Genomic DNA, 22,654 nt, shown 5'->3' with positions numbered 1-22,654 from the left:
GTTTTAATTTTAAAGTTCACACAGAGCATTAAGGAGCTCTGAGAGGCATTTCTAGACACAGAGAAACCAAAGGGAGAATGCAAGAGAGGTAGAGAGAGAGAAACATTGAAAAGTTTTGCTTTAACGATCGATTTCATTTTTTTTCCTATTTTTTTTTTTTTTTAGGTATTGAAGACCTGTCACTTCTTTTTGCCAATCTATTTTGTAATCAAAGGTTATTTCTGTATGTGGTACAAAAAAAAAAAAATCCTATATTCCCCTTCTGTATGTAATTATCAGAGCCACAAGGCAGAAAGTTTGATTGCCCGCTGATGCGGCTACGCACTCTGTCCCACGTAGCCGTGAGAACCTAGCGCAGCCTGGGTATGAGAACGTTCTCCCTTCTCTTTCCCTCTTGTTGAACTACTGGCGTGCTCAAGGATATAATTCAGCGCCATTTCTTAAGCATATGTCATTCATACACCATCATTTCACAGCTCATTTGTTTACAGGGCTCATTGTTTGCAGGGACAAGCTGTGGCTCAGGGAACTCCAGGGAATGTGCAATCGTACAATCAGTATTCAGTCACTTAGAAAATAATAGTCCAGATCACGCTTATCTGGAGGGTAGCATGCAAGGGATAAAGAACTGCCTTGGAAGGGCACAGCTCTGCAACTAAGCAGAGACCTCAGCTTTGTTTTCTTTATGCTAGTAACGAAAAAGATTGCTTCTGGAACCGAGGAAGGGGAAAACCAGAGAGGTATATGAACTGAGTCCAAAATGCCACGTATTCGGTGAGGAGAGGAAAGGGAAAGGGCTTTGATTTATGCCTGATTACAGGGATACCCTCCAAATAAAAACCCCATTTCTAGATTAATGGGGATTTTTTTTTTTTTTAATCTAGCATTGTCACAAGCAACTTCTTTGGGTGATCACAAGGTGTTGATACAGGCAGGACGCCGTCCTGCTTATTCCGTTCCTTCACTCTGGATATCTGGCTGCACTTCCCTGGGTACTGGGTTCAAGTGCCGGTGATCAGCTGCAGCTGACCCCCAGGCCCTGTGCTGCTCTGTACTACCTCAGTGCATTCATCCCAGGAAAGTCCGGGGGCAGCCCGTCTGCCAGCCTGTCTAGATGGTGGCCAGTGCCTATTTGATGCAGCAGGAGCAAAGCAGAGTTATCAGAGTGACTGGGTAGCAGGGCAGGCAGCCGCAGAGAGAAGAGGACTTACGGTGCAGAACGGCAACCCTGAGCAATTTTTTTGTATTGCATCTCTTTACTTTTCTTCCAAAACCTCTCCAGGGGAGCAGAGAATTTACATAATTATTTTCTCAAGGTAGATGTGAGATGCTTACAAATTGTAACGGGGCTTTGCCACCTTCCTTGTTCATGTGTGGGCTGCTGTGTGAGCACTGGAGGAGAGTGAGTCAAGCCACAGGACAAAGCACTCCTGGTGCTTGCCCTGCATGGATGCATTTTCCAAGGGGAAGTCTCAAGCTTTAGATGGGATTTTAAAATCAGTTAAAAGATTTGGCTCCTCGAAAACACTTCTCTGTGATGTGGTCTCTGGACAGCAATGGGAAGAAAGCTGAGAACATTTTATGTGAGGTGCAGATGTAGTCCTGTCATGAGCAGTTATCACACACACACATCCCCTCTGGGGAAGAAATCCTGGAGATGACATGTGGAAGTGGTGAAAAAGGGATCTCTGAAGGAGGTATGAGAAAAGGCAAAACAAAAGCACAATTCTTTTACATTTGGCTCACAAATGATAAATGGCCTTGTCATGTGCACTGATTAAGGGCCTGTTACATTATTCTCCAGCAAGAAATATCTTCTGGAAAGACCCTGTGCTGTCTGAAGAAATCCTTGGGCTAAATCCAGTACTGAAACACGGGTCTTAAAGCAACCTCTGGGAGCCCAGCTTGGGTAGGGAGGTGGACACTCCCTTCCTCTCGCAGTTTTGCTTTTAAAATGTGAAACCCTGGGATTACTTCAAAATTATGTAGATTTGGCTCTGTTGCAAATTCTGGAAGTCCAATTTCGAGCAGATGGGTGCACTTGTAGACAGGCAACCCAGGGAGCTCCTTCCCACAGCCTGAAGCTGCTGGAGACGGGAGTGCGAGCGCTCAGGCAGAATGGCAGCAGATTGCTGCATCTCCTGCTATTTCCATCACCGGTGAGACCCACTTACAGAGAGAAACCTCATCAGAGGACCAGTGAATTCAGTTCACCTGCATGGCATGGCAGCTCTGGGTACGCAGCCTTCCCTAAACCGGAGAGAAAGGGCTGGAGAGTGCAGATGCACAACACTTCCCTGTCAGCAGCGTCACGTGCGTCTTTGTTATTCCCCCTCCATTGCGATGGACTGCCAGTGCTGAAAGGCAGCGGGTGTGCAGGGTGCAGCTGGGGGTCCCAGAGGGTCACTGGCCAGAGCCAGTGGCCAAAATCAACCCCTAGCTGGCTGGGGTACTTGCTTGCCTGGGCTGCTAAGGGGATAGGGAAGACCTGCAGGAAAACTTGCCTCATTTACTCCAGTCTGTGGCACTTAGCCCCGATGACTGGAATTGGTCAGAAGTTTTACATAAAAAGCAGAGTGACTGAGCTAATTTCTCCTCACTCCTCCTCCCCCTTTTTTTTTCTTTTGGACAAAAGAATAAATCAGTGCAGCCTTGGTTAAACTGCAGGCAAGCATAGTGGGAGGGAGTCCTCACAGAGATCCATGCTGGGGGTAGGCAGGCTGCAGGGTGCTCCCTCTGCAGATGTCACCAGAGGGTTCCCACCACACCAGGAGCCTGCGTCTGGGGTGGGCTCCAGGAGAGGCTCCCCTACAGATGCTCTTTGAATATGGACACTTTTTTCCCTCTCCTTGCTGATAAAGACATCAGTCTCACTGAGCAGCTGCAGGGTCAAGGTAGCTTCTGGTCAGGGGGAAATTTCAAGCAAACAACTTCCTCCATGAAGCAAAAACGTGGTCTTGTTTTCCCAGCCAGCTCTAGTGAGAAAGTGCTTACTGCAGCTATCATGCCAGGGAAGACTCTGCCCACTCCTGAGTTGAATGCAGCTTATCAGCAAGGATGTGGCCTTTGGTGTCAAAACAGTGCCGTGTGATATGGCCTCGTTCCTAGCCCTTCTCTGCCTTTCTGGGGTCTGGGCTCTGCACATAATGCACTGAAAAACAAGTCAGGTGCTGCGTGCGTGGGGGGAAAGAAACCCAAAGAAACCCAGAAAAGGAGCTCTTTGACCAAATGAACTTAACTTGGCTGTTGCATAGTAAACTGAATGCATTTGCACTACTGCTCACACACTGCACAAGCAAGGAAATTGATGCTGCCTAGTAGTCTGTCAGGCAATATGGCCAGCGAGGGGTAAACCCCCATGTTTGCAGCCCAGAAATCGCGGCCTCAAGAAGCAATGAGGTGTACTCTCTGGCTGTATTTCATTCAGCACACGCTAGGCTGCCTGTTTACAGATGTTCATGCTGTACTCATGCTGCCCACACAGCATGGACGTGTGCCACGGGGAAAAGCCCTTTCCCAGCAGAGAAAGGTGTGTGACACGGCACCTGGCAGAAATAGAGCCGGGTCTCAGTGCTGACGCTTGGCCTCAATCAACAATGGGGACCGACTCGCCTCTGTTTAACACTCAGTAAATGCATTTCTGAAAGGAGAAAGTCTCCCCACAAGACAACACGTTCAACCTGTGCAAATACTCAGACTTAAGCAGTTGCGGTAACCCTCCCTTGTGAGGGGGATGGGGTGGGAGGGAGGCATGGGGCTGGGGCATGAGGGTGCACAGGAGGGCAGGCCGGAGGGGCTTGGAGGTGTGGGATGAGCAGGTGGAGACCCTCTGCTGGGGGGACACAGTGGCAGGAGGACGTGGCCCTATGGCCCAAAGCTCAACAGGGGACTCGACTCAAAGGGGAGCCTGGATGCGCCTGACAGCCAGTGCCACCACAGGTTCCTGCCTTCCCCGTGCCTCACTGCAGGCTGGCCAGTAGCCTCTGGGGCTCAAAGCCGGCCAAATCATGAGAAGTCATGAGACTGGAGAAAGCGGAGAGGCGGTGAGGAGCAGGATGGAGTAGGAGTACAAGGGCAGCAAGGTAGGGAGAGGGGAGGCAGTGGTTTCCACTGTGATAGGAATAAAGGGACACTCACATTCAACCTTTTTCTCCAGCATTGCCAAGTGATTAGCTACTTCCGTTTTCAGCTCATTGATTTTAAAAACCCTGAAAAGAAAACCCTCATGTATTAATGTTATACATTCAGTGCCGTAGCTACCCTAGGTGCAAAGGGCTTTTTGCTAGAAATGTCTACACTTTTCAGAGGACTCATCGGTCCACCAGCAGTTGCCATAAGGAAAAGGAAATTTTTCCATGGAAATGCTAAGAATTTGGGCAGAAAATACACCCCAGTTCAATTTTCAGAAAAGAAAAAACCAAACAATAAATTATTTTTGTTTATGGCCCTGGGAATGTAGCATGGCTTTACAACACTTCATCACCCCCTCTCTCCGCAATGACTTGTTATTGTACCCCCTAGGGAAACAAAGTTAAATTGATAATGCTTTGCCTAATGGCAGCATCTTGGTGTTTGCACACTCCTCCTTTTTAATGCCGGTGATTTGCTGAGCTGTGGCGGGATTGTTCTGTCTTACTGAAAACAGCTGGAATAAATTAAACTGCTATACAGATGTTCAAAAGCCCTCTTGGTGGAGACACACATTTGGGTGATAAGGGGAAAATGAAATAAATCAGATGATCTGACTGTTTAGCAAAGAAGCGTTTCTTTTGCTTCCTAAGAGGGCAGGAGCACAAGAAGAACATTTGCATTTAACTCTTGATTTCCTTTCTAGATCAAAGATAATCAAAATTGCTTTTTGTTTAAGATACCATATTGCTGGCAGCAGGAAATAACGTTTGTACCAGGCCTAAATTTGGCAGGAAAATTAAGATTTGGAAGACATCTTAAATGCACCTCTGTCTCTTGTGAAAATTACACTTTGGGCTGATAAAAGAAATAGCATTTTAAATTAATAATGATGTTCAGCTTCTTACCTCGAGAACTGCTCGGCAATCTGTCCCAGTAAATTCTGGAACAATTCTTCTTTCTCTGAAAGAAATAGGAGGGAGACATAGCAGAAAACAACAGACGAAAGGAGACACCCTCAACCCCCCTGCAAAGGAGCATCCCCAGACTTCCAGCTTTGACGTTGAGGCATTGAGCCAAAAAGTCATTCTGGTCCTTTGAACAGTGACAGCGTTTGGGAATGACTCCTTGTGCCACCTGCCTTCCTCTGCGTGCACATTACAGTCAAGGGTTCTCAGAATTTCATTTTTGGGGTGCTGGGTCTCTAAGAAGTGGCTTTTTTGAAGGCAGCGCTCTCTGGAAAGGACACCCCCTTCTCATCTCTTGGGCAGGACACCCAGAATCACCATCCACCTCAGAAAGGTCTGGCTCACATGGACTGCCTCTACACCGTCAGCACACTGTGCCAGAGTGCCCACGAACAACACAATGGCTTATAAGCGTGGGAAAACCCAGCTTGCTTTTCAGATTTACACTCAGATACTATCCTGGAGACCCATTTTTCTTGTGCTATCTCATAAGGGTTGTACTGCTATGCATAAAATTCAGGCAAACGTCAGATGCCGAAGTGACTGTCCTTGCAGGATGAGGCCCATCTTTCCCGGTTTGTGGGATGGACGCAGCAGGGCACAAGTTTCCTAACCCCTTTTCCCTGGAGAGAGTAACTCGGACAGGGCAGCCGTGGGGCAGCACCCATGGAGATCACATCGCTGCCTGAGCAGCCACACTGTGAGTGCTTGCACGGGTAGCTCCCCACCTCCCACTGCCAACTCCAGCACTCGAGTGCTTCTGCTGGCTGGAGAAAAGTCAGTCCCTTGGCCCCTACCCGAGACCATCACAGGATTACAGTCACTAACACCGGGAAAAGGAAACAAGTCCTTAAAATGAGACACTAGATTTTGAAGCCCAGTACACTTTAGAAAGGAAGAGGTATGATAGCGATGTTTTTCCATCTCTCAGTCTGTCTGCACTGTATTCACACAGGCAGGGGAAGCATAAATTACCTTTGCTGAGCTGTGAGCTGCCGTTTGGAGATTGCTCCCACTTTCCCCCACCAGCTAATTTAAACTGCACCGTGCTGCAGTCATCCTCATGCCAGCAATGTGGATGTACTCTTGGTTTCTCACACTCAAGGAGCACAAATATTGCATACTCTCATATACATGCTGCAGATTACAGAACACCTAGTTATACCCCACAAAGAAACACCCCAAGAGCACTCCTGAAACACCTGCCTGAGAGAGCACGGTGCCTCATGCGTGCAATCACCCAGGCAAAACACAGAAATACAGCTCAGCATTTACAACCTATTTCTAAACAATAGCTCTTGTGCCTGTTGAAGGGATTTGCAATTCCTCAGGTATTAAGAGATGTCAGAAATACTTGCTAAGAGCACTCACTTTCCTGGTCAAAACAATCTTCCTGTTCCCCCTCTGTCTCCAACCTGGAGCAAGCACTCGGCGCTCTGAAAGTCTCAGATCTAATCCCCTCTCCTTTTTCTTTGCTGCGATCCAGCTCCCAGAGGAGTGGCTAGCAGAGCAAATGAAGAGATTAGTTCCTTTCAGGGAGACCCATTCTTCAGTTTTCTCACAAAACCCATCTGAAAACCCCGAGCGCCGAAACAAAGCGAATGCCGTGTCCTATTTAAGGCAGGAGGAAAGCTTACCGTGTGCAGCACCTGGGATGGTACCCGAGTCCAACAGTGAGAATAAGCAGAGAAACTCCTGTCCTCTTACTTCGGTGCCGCTCAGCTCTCTGACAGTGGCTGTAGCATGCCAGAGACTGACAAGTTCCCTATAAACACCGTTCCAGTAAAAAAAAAAGACAACCAACAGTCTTACTTTCACTCCCTCCCCCTGTCAAAACTCACTTGGAGTACTAGGACATTCTCATCCAGGGAACAGTCAGCTGCAATCTGATGTTTATGGATGTAATAAAAGACTTTCAAAACGAAGATGTATGTTTTTATAACCCTAGGGTGCAGTAAAGATATATGACTAAGAGTGGCAGTTCATCTCATCTTAAAGAGACAAAGATCCATTTCTTTGCCCAGTTTCTTTCTGAGGGGAAAGACCTTTGGTAACCCCTCTTTCTGAAGAAAATGAGACTTCGTGCTAACATCATTCAGTATCACTTGCCCACTTCTTTGTAAAATAGGAAGGCTGGCTGTCCTTTTATTCCCTTCATCTTCTTTTTTTTTTTACTACCCTCCATCTTCTTTTTTTATGTCTCTCTGGGCAGGGCTAATGCCCCAGGTGCACGCAGCTACCTTTTCCCTCAGTTGCTTCACTTGTTTTTCTGCAATTCCCTCTGGGAAAAGGAAGTCCTACTGCACACAGCCCGGGCAGATGCAATCCTTGCCAAGGGTCACCAGCTCCTGCCTGCAGTAACCCAAAAGCCAGCAGTGACCTTCTTCTCAGCTCACACCCCACCAGCCCCACAAAAGTGCAATGTTTGCAAAATGCAGGTGTTCAAAGAGTCAGATTTTTGCAGGATACGTTAGAGCTGACAAATTAAAATTAGGAAAACCCCCTCCAGAAGGGGGTTTTCAAGCTGCAATAGCATAATGCCAGGCAGGGGACAGGCCAGTTCAGGCCTCCCCGGGCTTCCCAGGGCTCATTCCCGCTCTCACCGCGGGCACGGGGACTTCGGCTTCTCACCTCACCTGCCAGCCCTTGCCGAGCTCAGCAGGGAGCTTGGCTGGGGAACTGCAGAGCAAGGAGCCATTTTGCCCTCCCTTCCGGCAGCCCCGTTTCCAGCAGGCCTGGGCAGAGAACAGGTGCGGGGGAATATGGCAGCAGCACTTTTTCCTGCTGCCCCTGCCGTGGCGGGCCGGATCAGAGGGCTGGCAGCCAGCACGCACCTCCCCTGCCAGACAGGGACCAGGAACACACAGGGGCAGCTCAGGTTACGCGTGCAGTGACACAGATGGCTTATAACCCACTGGCATGCACCCTCTGTTTCACACTGCCCTGCTTGGCAGTCACTCTTCCTCTCCCTTCTTACACGCCAGGATCACTGCCTGGGGAAGTCATCTCATCCTCCCTGCCCTCCCTGGCAACCCTCACGATCCTGACGGATTCAATGAGGTCTAAGTGAGGAGAGCGTGGGTTTGTGGGGGTGGGTTGGTTTTCCCCCCACACCTTGTCTTTTCTGCCATGGCCAAGCAAGGCGGTGAGGACGTGGGTGCCTGCCCATCCCTGACAGCGTCAGGCTGGCAAATTGCTGCCACACTGTCTCTTTCTCACATATGCCTGTACCTCTGGCTGGGGGTCCCATCCGTATTTCTTTCCCTTTCTGCAGTTTGTTTGGATCTGGGCAGTCAGAGGAATGTAAAAACCAAGCAGCCAGGTGGACAAAAGCCTCAGGAAGGGGTGCGCGCCAAATCCAAACCTACGCCTGTGAATCACCTCTCATATCGAGCGACAGATTCGTCGACAGCTCAGGTTAATTTGGGCTAATGCATGCAAGTCCCTGCTTATGTGAGTAATTGTGAAGCAGTCGAGCAGTTTCCCCCATCCCGATGCAGGCATCCACGTGGGATGCGTGGAAGGAGCAGCAGGCAGGAGGGGCTTTTTAGCTCACAGTCTGCCTGAGCTGTGAGCTTGAATACGCCTCCAAAAAGAGAAGAGAGAAACCCCGGAATAAGAAGGTTTAGACACAGTGACAAGGTTCTGCCCCTTTACCAATAGCAATCTGCACAGTATCTTGCATATTTAATCATTCAGGGGAAAAAAGCAGCCCCCAGAGGCCTCTGGTGCAGCCATAGACGTTGTTGGTGGGCTCAGCGGCAGGCAAGGCAGGCTAGCACCGATTTGGACAGGGCCCTTTGAGCAGGCAGCTACACAGGTCTTGGTTGAGCTAGTGCTCCCGCTGCAAGCTGATAGCCCTGGGGAGAGACCGTGGGCTTTCCTCTGAGCAAGTGCTAGCTTGCTTGTTAGCTGAAAAGGCAAGTAACTGAACAGCAAGTGAAGTGGGAGGCGAAGGCGCTGCCCACAGCCTCAGCCTGTCCAAGTGGCTGCTGAGCAAAGGGTGGCAGGTGGTGAGCCCTCCCTGCGTGCTCACCTCCATCCCGGCTGGGCAGTGCTCTCATTGGGTTTCCTCACCCATTTCCCTAGGGATCAGGGGATGCTTGTGTAGCAGGACCCACCAGAACAAGATGGAGACGGCGATGCAGAGAGAGCTGGGGCTGAGCTCGGCACATGTCTTCTGTTCCAGGTCACATCCCTGCTGAGATCTTTAAGGGCTCGTTCAGCTGTCTGTGTGCTTTGCTGCCCTCACTTCGGAGCAGTAGGAAAGCCCCTGTGCATGTTTTCTCCCCACCCCCCTGTTGAGGACTGTGGTGGATCAGGCTCACTTGAGTCCTACACTAGCTCCTTTCTCTGCACTATTGGACATGTAACAGACTTGACTTTTATTTCTCGAGAGCTTTCCACTAGTAGAATTTATTAATTTAATTGCCATCTCCAGCAATATTGCAGGGTCCCTGAACCCTACTAACTGCAGCCACAACACTGCCGTTGCTTTGTGAGTTCTGAGCCCGTTCCACTGCGAGAACACAGAGCAGAGCTTTTCCAGTGTTGGGAGAGAGTAGTCGCTTGTTCAATGGGCTTGGGAGTTTGAACACCCCAGAGAGAAGGAAGGGTTTGGCATGGGAAGGGGATCAATGCTCTGCTCAGACAGCCGCACGTCCTCTGGTCCAGGGCCACGGGAGGAGGGACAGCACATGATGCAAAGGCCCCACAGGCTCAGAGCTGGACATCTGGGCGCCCGCTTTTGCCTTGCAGACAGCTGACCCTGCGGTGATACAGCCACCGCTGCTGCATCCAACAGATTTGTACTGGGATAATAATTTTTTTTAATTCCAGCCGTCTCCCACGAGTATGGCCAGGAAATGAGGAACGGTTTCTTAGCAGGACTCTGGTGGATATCTCCTCCGCTGGATAAAAGCCACTGCTTATATTTTCCTCCCAAAGGGTCGTATTTTCCAGTCCCACCTTTTACAGTCTTTGTTCCGCTGAAGGGTGCATCACTGTTTTCCAGCTGCCTAGGATACTGCTGGAAGGAGGTGTGTTACCTCCCACCGCAGTGGAAATTGGGGAGACCCCTTTGTTGGCGTGTGTTCGGACGAGATGCTCTGGGAAGCAGAGTCACACAGGCAGAGTTGTTTAAGAAGTGAAGACTAGAACAGGGCTGTTTTTCTTCTTTTAATGAAGAGGAACAATTTCCCACTCTGTTTATTCTTCCTACTCTCAGCAAAATGTCAGGAATGCTTAAGATTAATGACAACCCATGTGAAAGAGAAACAGATACCAAGGAACATTAATTCCATCACACTCAGTTCAACTTTCCTCCTCTTTCCATAGCAGACTCTGTCTTATGCTTTGGCAAACCACCACCAGAATTTTTCTTGCTCTTTTCAGCATAGATCTTTGGAAATCCTTGTTTTATGAAAGGCAGGGAGGGAAGAGAGACCTTGCTGACACAGTGAGCTGCTCTCTGCACAAAGCAGAGCCATGTGCTGTCAGCTGGGGTGAAAAATGAGGGCCCTGGGAGAGTGTGAAAAGTCATACATATTCTTATAAAAATATACGGTTAGCCTCATGTTAGGGAAAGAAAAAAACAAAGAAGAAAAAGGCAGATTTTCTAGAAAGCACTGTGATCAGCTCCCCAGCTGGTGTAACACAGTGGCATTCCCTGCCGGAGCCCCACCGGCCCGGTTTCTGTCTCTGTCTTGGGGCAAATTGCTTTGGTTACCCACAGCAGCTGAGAGACATGGACTCCAGTTAAGGCCTCTGCCCTCCCCCCTTTTCTGATCTGACAATGCAAATAGTGTCCTCCTGGACTGGAGGAGCAATGCTGGTGCAGCAGAGTTTGTTACAGTAAGGAAATAGATGAGGAGACAGTTCCTTTTCAGGGGACAGCTTCAGTCACGTGCACCCCTCGGCTCTGACTATCTCCTTCTGGCAAGAGCAGCAATCACTGACATGGGACCAGTTTATGGCTTGTACCAAACCTTGCTGCCATAAGGTTCTTGACTGTTTCCTCCCTTCTTCCTTCTTTTTGCTCTCCATTGGTCCCTGCTCTCTGCACGCACAAGCTCCCTGTGTCTCCTCTGCAGTCGCCCCACGCATCCTCCTACACCACCTTGCTGCGCCCTTTTCCCACAGATGTCTTCTGCCACCCTTGTCCTGAGTACCTCAGAGCTCTGGTTCCATCCGCCTCCCCATCTAAAGAAAGGCAGTGCTGTGAGACACTATGTGTTCTTGCATAGTACAGCAGCCTAAGCAAGAAGAAGAGGTGGGAATTAGCGAGAAGACAAGGTGGGACCAGCAAAACTGCCTTGCCCCCGACCCAAGAGCCTCGCCCCTTCCTGCAAACTATTCTTTCCAGTCCCAGACTTCCTGGCTCCCTCCTGTTCTTTCTGAGCAGTATACATTTCTAAGATAGGCTGAACTTCTTGCCCCTTGTCCCTTCTTTAATCTTGTCAGGCGTTTTAAAATATTTATTACACTTAGAGCTACCATGCCCACAACAGAAATTACGCTCTCTCCTCAGCCATTTGGAAATAACATGGCGTTCAAAGCAGAGATTTGCTGAGACATGAACAAGCTTAACAAAACACTGAAGGACAGGCTTTCAAACATCACCTGTGTTGCCTGAAAAAACCCCACTGCTCCACGTGAAACTGTCTCCAGGACACCCATGGTGTCAGACTAGATCTAGGCACTGTGAAAGTCCCCTGGACCCCAACCATGCCCCCCAGCCATGCTACCTAACCTTCAAATACTCTGAAATCCGTTGACTCTCTCTTTTTTTTCTTAGCTTTCCTCTGGAATACTCTGATCAAACACTACTTATTCTGCCATAGCTACAACCACAGCACCATCATCTTCCTTTCTTGCATCACTGCCATGTCATTTCCGTGTGCAAATGTTCACAAAATATGGTGTTAGTAAATTCAGTTCAAAAGGATTGTTTTACCTGACAGCTGTCCAGTGGACACAGGTATCACCTTGTATGGAGACCTGGAAGAGTCAGAGAGGGTTGACATTCGCAACACTCAGGAATCAGTTTGTATTTCACATTTGACAGCAAAGAGGGTGGGATGGGAGCAGAGGTTCTATGTTAAAGACATGTAAGTGGTATTTTCCTCAGATAATTACTCATACTTTAATAACAAGCGAAAATCTTCAAAACCAGCAGGCATTAGAGTTCCAAACCAGCATGCAACTCCTGCTGTCATCCCCCTCCCTTCCTCCCTCCCTCTCTCCGAGTAGGTGCTCACCTCCCACCGCACACGAAAGGTATCTGCAGGCAACCACCACCCACCCCTCCCCTTGGGTTTGACCCCAATTTTGAAGAGCAGGCTGCAGCAAGGCTTACCTCTCAGAGTTCACGGGCATGGTCGGGTCGATGGATACCATGCAGTTGTCTGCTGTCAAAAGGGAGATTGTTGTGTTCCTGGAAAGCATGTTTCAGAGAGGTTTATTTGACCTAGAAATGCTACCGGAAGTCCCATGCTGCTGCCTACGTACGGTGCACCGCCACTTCCTGGCACTGTCTGCAACCATTCCACCTCGGGGCAGAAAGAGTCAAAGCCCAGGATGGGGTAGGCTTGGTGCTTCACCCGTGTTGATTAGCAGAGATGTTTCTGGCAAAATGTTACGTGCGATCGTCTTTGATCTCGGAGCAGACTTTGCTCCCTGCTAACTCATGGATTCTGTTGACTCATCTACTAATAATTTCTATTAAAAAGCCATGTTTTGTGGTACATTGACTCAGCAGCTATGGGTTGACTCACACAGTACAAATGACGACTGGTGCTGTGTCTTGAAATTGCCCAGTTACTCCTTAAGCAAAACAAACTCGACAAATGTCTTGCCGAATATGGGGCCTTTCTTTCTTTCTTCTTTTTTTCCCCACAGAGCTGGGTGTGAGCTCATAGGCTCAGATGTAAACCGAGGAGGTTTGCTCTGGCTCTGGGAACCTGGTTGAAATGAACTGTTCTCTGGCAGTGTTCTGATGAAAATAAAATGACATCTACGCAGTGAACACCCTGTTCATGAATGATTAAAGCTGCTAAACAAAGTTTCCTGGGTGATAGAGTGGAAGTTTTTGATATCATAGTCAAATGAGAGTTATAAACTTCTCTAATGTCAGATGGGAGGGAATAGCCAGGATAAACAGCAAAGGACATTCATTCTGTCCAGCAGTTTATGCAAATTCTGAGTCAGTAGGGACAACTTTATATTTTGGTCCCCAGAGCTGGGGTCATACAATAAACTCCTGATTAAACCATTTGCTTCTTTGCCTCCTCCCCCCCGCCCCGTGCTGGTTTTGCATTGTAAGCCTGTGTGTACAAAGGCAAAGACTGTGGCTTATTTCACGCTGCTGTGCATCTGTTCTGACCTGCTCAAGGCCTGCTGACAGACAGCAGACAACTCCTCCATGTGAGCAAGGGGTTTCCATCCCCCTGCACCACCGCCCTGGGCAGGCGGTGCAGAAGCAGCTGGGTGCTACATGCCCCCCTCCACCATGTGCCAGCCTCTCCTACCTCGACGCACACCGGCACCCAGCCTTGGATCCCTCACGACACAGATGATGTTCTCTAGGTTGAGCGTAAGAGAAACACACCCAATGGGAAATTACAGCAGGAGAGATGCATGGACTTTGCAGACCTGTGTCTGAGTACACAGTTTAACACCTAGTGACAACACTTCTCATCAGCCCCAAAAAGCAGGTTCTAAACATATGGTTGTGTCTCACATCGTATGGACAAAAATGCAGTGCTGAGGGCTAACTGGTAGGTGCACACAACCCATGGGCACTCAGGGATGGGCTTCTGCACTTCATTTTTTTCTTTTGCCTTTTTTTTTTTTTTTTTTTTTTTTTAAGCTGTGTCTCATCTGTTCCACTTGTTCCTCAGGCACAGCCAGCATGGAGATAGCTCAACACCTGCCCGAGCATCGTGCACTTTTCCAGCTGGTGCTGTCTGGGTGACCCCAATTTCTTCTTCCAGGAGAAAGGAATGAGGGAGAAGCCTGAATCGCAGGTAAATGCATCACTTGGGGCCTGCCTTTAAATTGTTCCCAGAAGAAAAGCAGCACAGGTGAAATCACAGAATCACAGAACATTAGGAGTTGGAAGGGACCTTGGCAGATCATCTAGTCCAACCCCCCTGCCAGACCAGGATCACCTAGGCTAAAATCACACAGGAACACATCCAGGTGAGTTCTGAATGTCCACGATTGTAAAAAAAAAAAAAAAAAAAAAAGAGACCTACCTTGGTAAGCCTGTTGCAATGCAGAAGAGGTCCATGATATCTTTGGAGTTGCAGTACTTACTGAAGATCACCTTCCAAACAGAATGGCAGCAAGGCAGGGGGTGGGGGTAGGAAAGAAGACAAAGAAGAGAAAGGACAGTTAGTTCCCAGTGAGATATGAATTCTATTCAGGCATGAACAGGGCTAATTTTAAGGCTTATCCTACCACTTCAATTATCTGATTTGACTTCTGAGCTGGAATATTTCTCGACTTCTGGTTAATACCTGTGCTCTTTTTTTTTTTCTTTTTGGATAAAGCAGGCAGGCTCTGGAGACCTAATTGCTCTGTTCAGAAGTAGAGCAATAATGTATCTGAACTGAGAGCGAGAGGCATCTCGTGGTGCAGCATTGCTGCAGGATGGTATCAACTACAAATTTAAGGATGGAAGAGCCCAGATTTCAGAAGGTCCCTGGGTGGTACATAGGGCACTGCTTTTTGGACTACACCAGCTTAAGCTAGCTTTAAACAGAACAGAGGGACTTTCCCCCACTGGTTGTGCCAAATTTCCTATGGTCTACCAGGCTGTATCATTCCTTCTGTTAGGTCAGAGCTCAGACCTTGAAGCACAGAATTTGCCACTGTTGCCTTCCTAAACACCTAAACACCCCTTCATCCTCGCTGTCCTTCAATGCTGTGCTGGTGTTGGCTGGGACAGAGTTAATTTTCTCCACAGCAGCTGGTACAGGGCTGTGTTTTGGGTTTGTGCTTCAAACAGAGTTGGTAATAAAGGGGTGTTTTAGTTATTGCTAAGCAGTGCTTACACAGAGCCAAGGGCTTTTCACCTTTCCACCTCACCACTGAGCAGGCTGGGGGTGCACAAGGAGTTGGGAAGGGACACAGCCGGGACAGCTGACCCCAACTGACCTGAGGGATATCCCATACCATATGATGTCATGCTTAGCATATAAAGCTGGGGGAAGAGGGAGGAAAGAGGGAGGTGAGACATGAACATGGGGGACACACACAGAGTAAAAGGGATGACATTTGTCTTCCCAAATTTTGATTACGTGGGATGTAGTCCTGCTTTCCTGGGGATGGCTGAACACCTGCCTACTCACAGCAAGTCATTAAAAATTTCTCTGTTTTGCTTTGCTTACGCACGTGACTTTCCCTTCACCTAGTAACCTGTCTTTATCTCAACCCACAAGTTTTCTTAGTTTCACTCTTTGATCCCTTCCCCCATCCCACCGTGAGGGGAGGGAGTGAATGGCTGCATGGTGCTCAGCTGTTGAACCATGACACATTGATGTCAGTCAGCAGAGAAGATTGAGCAGAGTAGGAGCACAACATCCCATTGACCCTGTTATGATGGAGTCTTCAATGATGCAATCCTATATTACAATTTCCCCCCCCAAATTGGGGTACATGGGTGATGGTGATCCCTGAAAGCACTTCTGCAGCCAGGGTGAGGGGCAGAAAGCCTCTCTATGTGCTTCTGATTGCCTGTTGTGGAGGCTTTGAAACCACTGTGGAAACAAAATGCATCACTGCAGTTGGGCCTGGCGCATCTTCTCAAAGGCAGGAACAAGAGCAAGCAGTGGGGCTGACGTGTCTGGGGGTGCTGGTGTCAATGGGGTGGCCGCAGGCTGCGGGGCCCATCCTGCTGTGGGGAGTGGGGGGATGCAGTGGTGTGGAGAAAAAGTATCACAGATTCACAGAATCACAGAATCTTAGGGGTTGGAAGGGACCTCAAGAGATCATCGGGTCCAACCCCCCTGCCAAAGCAGGCTCCCTATCTCATATTACACAGATAGGCATCCAGACGAGACTTGAATATCTCCAGAGAAGGAGACTCCACCACCTCCCTGGGCAGCCTATTCCACTGCTCCGTCACCCTCACTGTGAAAAAGTTCTTCCGCATGTTGGTGCGGAACTTCCTATGCTCCAGCTTACAGCCATTGCCCCTAGTCCTGTCCCCACAGACCACTGAAAAGGGGCTGGCCAAATCCCCCTGCGTCCCAAGTCTAAGATATTTATAAACACTGATTAGGTCTCCCCTAAGCCTTCTTTTCTCCAGGCTGAACAGACCCAGCTTACTCAGCCTTTCCTCATATGGGAGATGTTCCAGGCCCCTAATCATCTTCGTGGCCCTTCTCTGGACTCTCTCCAGGAGATCCCTGTCTTTTTTATACCATGGAGCCCAGAACTGGACACAGTACTCCAGGTGGGGCCTGACCAACGCAGAGTAGAGGGGGAGGATCACTTCCTTAGACCTGCTGGACATACTCTTCCTGATGCATCCCAGGATCCCATTGGCTCTCTTCGCCACCAGTGCGCACTGCTGGCTCATAGCCAACCTGTCATCAACCAGGACCCCCAGGTCCTTCTCCACAGAGCTCCTTTCCAGCAGGTCATCCCCCAGCCTGTACTGATACAGTCGGTTGTTCCTCCCCAGGTGCAAGACTTTACACTTGCTCTTGTTGAACCTCATCTGGTTTCTCCCAGCCCAGCTCTCCAGCCTGTCAAGGTCTCGCTGGATGGCAGCGCAGTGTTCCTGCGTGTCAGCCAATCCTCCCAGCTTTGTGTCATCGGCGTACTTGCTGAGGGTGGATGCTATACCCTCATCAAGATCGTCAATGAAGATATTAAACAGGACTGGACCCAACACCGAGCCCTGGGGAACACCGCTAGTCACAGGCGTCCATTCAGATTCTACTCCACTGATCACGACCCTCTGAGCCACAGAGCCTCTGTGTTCAGGGTGCAGCAGCTCAAAGGGACCTGTGGTGACCTAATGGCAAAACTCAGGAGGAGCAAGAAAGTGATATTTCGCACACAAGGAGGTCTGAAGCACAGGGAAATCAAGGTCAAAGTGTCTTTGCAGGCGCCTTGCTGGAAACATAGTTTTCCACCCCTCACAAGCACCCCTAGCACCCCATATTCTCAAGCACAGTTTCCATTGCTGTCCACCGTGGGCACAGGGGATGTGCTCACCCACAGATCAGCCTTGGGGCTGATGACCTAGAAAATGAAGAACACATCATCTGGGATGGTCTTCCAAGGGTTTGTTTTCACTGCCTTGCCTCATGCTGCCAGGTGGAGGCTGGGGCTGTGGGCAGTGGGGGCTGTGGGCAGCCCACCCTCCCTGGATGCAGTTGGTCCATTGGCCCTGCGGGTTCTGCAAGCTGTGGCCCATCCTGGGAAAACAGCCTGTCATCATCTAATTAAAGACTCTTCCAAAAGGAGTAGGTGCCAGGAGTTAATTAATCCCGTAGCCACACTCCAGTTCTCCTGGCCCCAGAGCGCTTTAATTCCTCAATCGTAACAGCGTTGCAGTGACATGGTTCCCACATGCCCTTTCTAAAGTGCTTTTCAGACACCAGGGGAAATCTCTCACCCAGAAACATCCCGTGGTGCTGACCTGGACCTCTGCCACTGGCAGTGGTGAAGCCAGCGAGGAGCTGCTAATGCCCGCTGGCAGCTTGGGACACTATGACCCTGAAACATCGGGAGGGTGAGGGTGACACTGCAAGGCCTGCCCGGCCTGGTTGATTCCTGTCGTGCGACGCACCGACGCTCAAGCTGATGCTGAAGCAAAGGCTCCAGACCCCAGTTTCCACTGGTGGTGAGGAGCCCTCTTGCTCGTGAGGGAAGCGCCAGTGCTTTTGTGGCAGAGAAATTGGCCGCCTCAAGACGCGGCTGCGACTGATACGTGCGTTACAAACCCACCCTCCCCATTTTCCAACCCAGATGAGATGATACCATTATAAAACATCAAGGCAGAGGTATAGTTAGTAACTGCTACCAGGCAAATGGGTGGGATTAAAGCCTGGGTGTGTTTTAAAAGCTTGCTTTGCCCAGTGACTGACCCTTGGTTATTAAAATACAGCAGCAATCAAAGCAATAAAGCATAGCCAGTTGAGCGCAGATAGGGCTGAAACCCCGCTCCTAGCAGCACACAGCATCCTACCGCAGTGATAGCTGCTAAAATTGGCTGACAAGAGTATTGGAGGGTACAACTGGTACACGCAGTAACTGAGGAGACGATGTTAATTGCAGCTGAACAGAGGGTAAAGGCTTGTGATGTGCCAGGAGTGCTATTTCAGGTATTGAGGTTTCTTATTCTGGAAATCAATTATTATTGACCGGGACAGATAAGAGAGGGAAAGGTTTAAAAAAATGATTTAAAAAAAACGTTAAAGGTAAGAACACCATCCTGACTCAGAGAAAGCAGCAGGAGCTTTCAGTGCACTGAGGACGCATTTTAATGCTTCCTTTACTCCATGTAATACTGAAAGGGTGGGAAGCAAAACAAAGACTGTAGATACTATTTTCTGGATTATGAGCTATCTCCATACATGCTTTTTAGCTTTCCATAATTGGCATTTTTACTTAAGTTTGCTAAAAGTGGATTTGTGAATCACCCTCCGCACTTCGATACTCATCTCAGGATGGTTGTCCTCAGCTGGTTGGGTTTTTTATTTTAATCAAAGAGCATATGCTGCTAAAGTTTTCTTCTGTTGCAACCTGCTGAGCTTTTCTGATGAACTTCCTTCTGTTCAATAACAGAGCAGCCAGCCTCAGATGTTTCCCAGCAATATGCAATTGTTCCTCATATTGCCTGCAGGTTTATGTTCCAAATGAAGTCAATGTCAGTTATGCTGATGGAATGCTACTGGAACGTATTTTGGAGGGACAGGAGGACAGCACTATGTACTATTGATGGCTCCAGCACAGTATAGGAATCCTATTTGCCCAAAGTCCATTGTCATTGCAGGGACATTGACAACATGAAGGCAATGGAGTGACATTTGGCTTGCAGCCATACTTCAGCCAGATGGGACACACACTGTCTCACGTGACCAGGGAAGATGGTTGACGTGCAGCTCTGTTGGCACTGGGTGGAGAAGTGAACATCATAGCCAGTCCTGTGAAGATGTCCTTCCTTGGGCAGATGTCCTGCTCTTCATGAATGTCCCAGAGATATTCCAAGGTCAGGCTTGATGAAGCGCTGAGCAATATGATCTAGTTAAATGTGTCTCTGCCTACTGCAGGGGGCTTGGACTAGATGGTTTTTAAAGGTCACTTCCAGCCTAATGCATGCTATGATTCAGCCCTGATCTCCATGATGATACTTTTCTGGCACTGTTTATCAGTCTGATGCAGACCCACTGTCAGCAGTAAAGGACTTCATCTCCCCTCAACCCTGTCTCAGCAGTCTCTGACCCACAGTCATCATCTGTCTTGCTTATGTCCCTGTTCCTATCCCTGAGTGGCAAGCCACTGCTGTGACGTGTCTCACAGCACCTCGCTCTCTGCATTAATGCCCAGTGATGCACGAAATCACTGCTTAGGGCTGGACCAAGACCTTGCTATGGAGCATAACAGAGGCCAAAGGTGGGAGACCACAGCAGTTTCTATGTAGTAGTGGGCTAAGGTCATGCATTCATAGGGCACAGAGAGGTTTCCCCACAATACACATCAAAAATGTGTGTGGTCACACAGGTCAGCACGGCTCAGGAAAGCCAGGGATGCAGCTCCTGACATCCAACCTGCGGCCAGAAATATTGGGTGCAGGGACTCCAATGTTGCCTGGTGGTGTGGGAGTCTCCTGCAAGACCAGACAACACAAGACACTCATTTGCCAGCGTTATTTCTGAAAGCAAAGGCAGAGCCAAAATCATGTAAGCAGAGTCACGGAGGCGATACACCGGATGGGAAAGGGGAACAGAGGCCTCTGCTTCAGCCTTGCAAATTGAGGAGTAAATGCCACAGAGAAAATCAGCCACATGTAAACGCCATTTATTGCATCTCCCTTGGATTTGTGCCCGAAGGGAGAAGAACATATTCCTCAAAATTATGCAGCATCTGCAAACAATTCATTTCCCCTGTTTGAGAGTTAGCAAGATTTCATAGTTCCGTCCGTGTTACTGTTAGCAAAACTTCCACTGTGTGTAGGAATAAAATGGCAGGAAAACTTGTCTTGGGTGTTCAGCTTGATCATTACAGTAATTCTCCATCAAGACCAAGTAGCCGCCTTTTGATATAAGTGGGGAATGCTGTTTCCCTGCCTTGGAAAGTAATGTGAAGCGTGGAGGGGGAAGTAGAATGAATAATAACTGAGGCTTTTTGGAGTGGAAATAATATTTTGATGAAGCATGTGGTGACTGCAAAGTAGGACAGGGTGACTCAATGGGGGTCGCCCGGCTCCTGGTCCAGAGCTCACTTCTGTGGGACTGGCTTTTTTCCTGGAGACTGTTCTGCATTCTTTGAAACTTCTTTGTCTGAAATAAGGGGCTGTTGTCTCTTAATCCGTAGTATCCATCTCTGGTCGAGGAAAAGGATTTTAAAATCCCCCTCAGAAAGAGTAGGGATTAAGAGCCCTGCTACTCTGGCTGACTTTCTCACTCAGTTCAATATTAAGGATTGTGATGGAGCTATTACTAAGGGACCATAATGCATATACTCTGCAACCTAGCAGCTTACAACTAATCACATTATATTTTGCTTTCAGATAGGATGGGTAAAAACACAGCCTACAAATCCAATTTCTCTTCTATATTTGACCCTCAGAACAGCTAATCCTCTCTGTAAATTGTAAACCCTGTCCTGAATGTTATCTTGTTCTGATCTGTTGTTGATAAATGGGTTTTCTTCCAAGAATTTAACTCATGTTTGGGGGGAGGGGGTGTGTTCTTATCCTACTAAAATTCCTAAATAAATAATGCAGACATATTTTCAAAGCCAGCCTATCCCTAGTTTCCAATCCTACTTCCTTTTGCTGGTCTCAGCCTGCTGCGTTCAAGACTTAGAGCACTTGGTGATGTCTTGCATTCAGCTCAGCAAGCAATGTTCAGTCTCGGGGCTGAAAGTGCAGAGTTGAAGCAATTGAAAATGATAATCTTTCACTAATGAGATTGGAGGAGACTGTGTCAGAAAAGAGTCTGGTGAAACTCAGTTATGTAGCTTGCAGGGACTGTGAAAATTGTTGCTGCTTCTGTAACAGCAGCTTTCACGGGGGATTTCTGAATCGCTAGGGCAGAAGGCTGATGTGAAATTTTTCGTTCTGATTTTTCCTGCCTCTCCAGTGGTTTTTGTGGTCCATATCGAAATGAAGCAGGATCCACAGCTTTTTAGATGTCACACTACAGAAATCACTAGAAGGAATTCATATTTCTAAACATGTAAGCAAATAGGTCTTCCTCAAATATCGGTGATAAATGACTTCATCAGTCATAGTTCCCAATATCCAACAGAAACTTTATCTAAAACCCCACATGTAAGCATCTCCCAGGTTTCCCAGTCTTTGAATTCAGATGCCGGCATAGCACAAGCCGAGCTCTATCCAAAATACCTGGGTTTTATTTCTCTCACTAATTAAGAGTTGATATTTGGAAAAACACTCCCATTTATGTGAGCTTCAGATGTTAGGCAGCATTAAAAATAGTATGCCAGATTCACCATCTGCTTGATGCAGTAGGATGCTTGTCCAAGAGAGGAAGAGGGAATAAGTGCGTGTGCGCACGTGCCGGGAGGGGAAAGGAAGGGTGTGAGCCCTCAGCTGAAAGTCCGAGTGGAAATGAAGGCCCCCTCGAGCTCTTTAAACACTGCTTCTGTTAGAGGATGAGGAGCATAGGCGGTGGATGCTCTACTTCCAACAGCTGGAGCTCTGCAGTCCTGCTGATCCGCACTTTGGGCAGTGACTGGGCCGGACAACGTTCCTTCCAACAGGCTGCCCCAGTGAAGAGTACAGGTGGGATTCCTCTGCCATAACCGCAAACAGCAACGAGCCAGGCATCTCCTGTGTGTTGCTCTGCTAGACTCCCCCTCTTGCCAGTAGGGAAAGAGGACAGCTTCCAAAGGGTAAATCAGCCCACATGTCTCCAAAACCCAGTTTCAGATGGGATGAGTCACCTTCGGGACGTACCACCCGCCTCCCCAGCGACTACGGGGGAATCTGTATGACTAGCTTGGAGTAGTCATCACTAACTTTTAGATGGCTACGGTTAAGTGGGGTGAATCCTGCTAGTTTTCTAATTATATACATCACCCGAAAATGAGGAGCAAGAGCTGCCAGGCAGAGCTGACTTATCAGGATCCCAAAGCACGTGACTATATGGTAAGTCACAGTTCTACCCTTATAACATCCCTGAACAGAGAAAATGCCTACGATACACTCATGTGTGTGACCTCCAGGGAAATCTTGCGCAACCACTGAGAGGGACAGCATGACAGGGGTTGGCTCTGTCACCATGAGCAACAAAGGATCTCATTACTTTTTGAAGTTGCTGGGGCTCGTAGAGGAAGCCAGGCCACATTAA

The 22,654-nt window shown here is 48.6% G+C and overlaps 1 protein-coding gene across 1 annotated transcript in view; it reads right to left on the bottom strand.

Annotated features, from left to right (window-relative positions):
• Window positions 1-22,654, bottom strand: part of PDE9A (phosphodiesterase 9A) — a gene marked incomplete at both ends in the record, with an annotated part of 51,299 nt that overhangs the window by 22,466 nt on the left and 6,179 nt on the right. The window contains 5 exons of the mRNA XM_084272910.1: window positions 4,138-4,208; window positions 5,037-5,091; window positions 12,052-12,095; window positions 12,454-12,531; window positions 14,354-14,424. Of these exons, the coding sequence (XP_084129036.1) occupies window positions 4,138-4,208; window positions 5,037-5,091; window positions 12,052-12,095; window positions 12,454-12,531; window positions 14,354-14,424 (319 nt within the window). The remainder of the gene's footprint in view (window positions 1-4,137; window positions 4,209-5,036; window positions 5,092-12,051; window positions 12,096-12,453; window positions 12,532-14,353; window positions 14,425-22,654) is intronic.

The sequence above is a fragment of the Gallinula chloropus genome, assembly GCF_964237585.1.
Source record: "Gallinula chloropus genome assembly, chromosome: 1".
Lineage (NCBI taxonomy): Eukaryota > Metazoa > Chordata > Aves > Gruiformes > Rallidae > Gallinula > Gallinula chloropus.
Note: the sequence above shows the minus strand (reverse complement) of the source record. Positions and strands in the feature narration are given on the sequence as shown.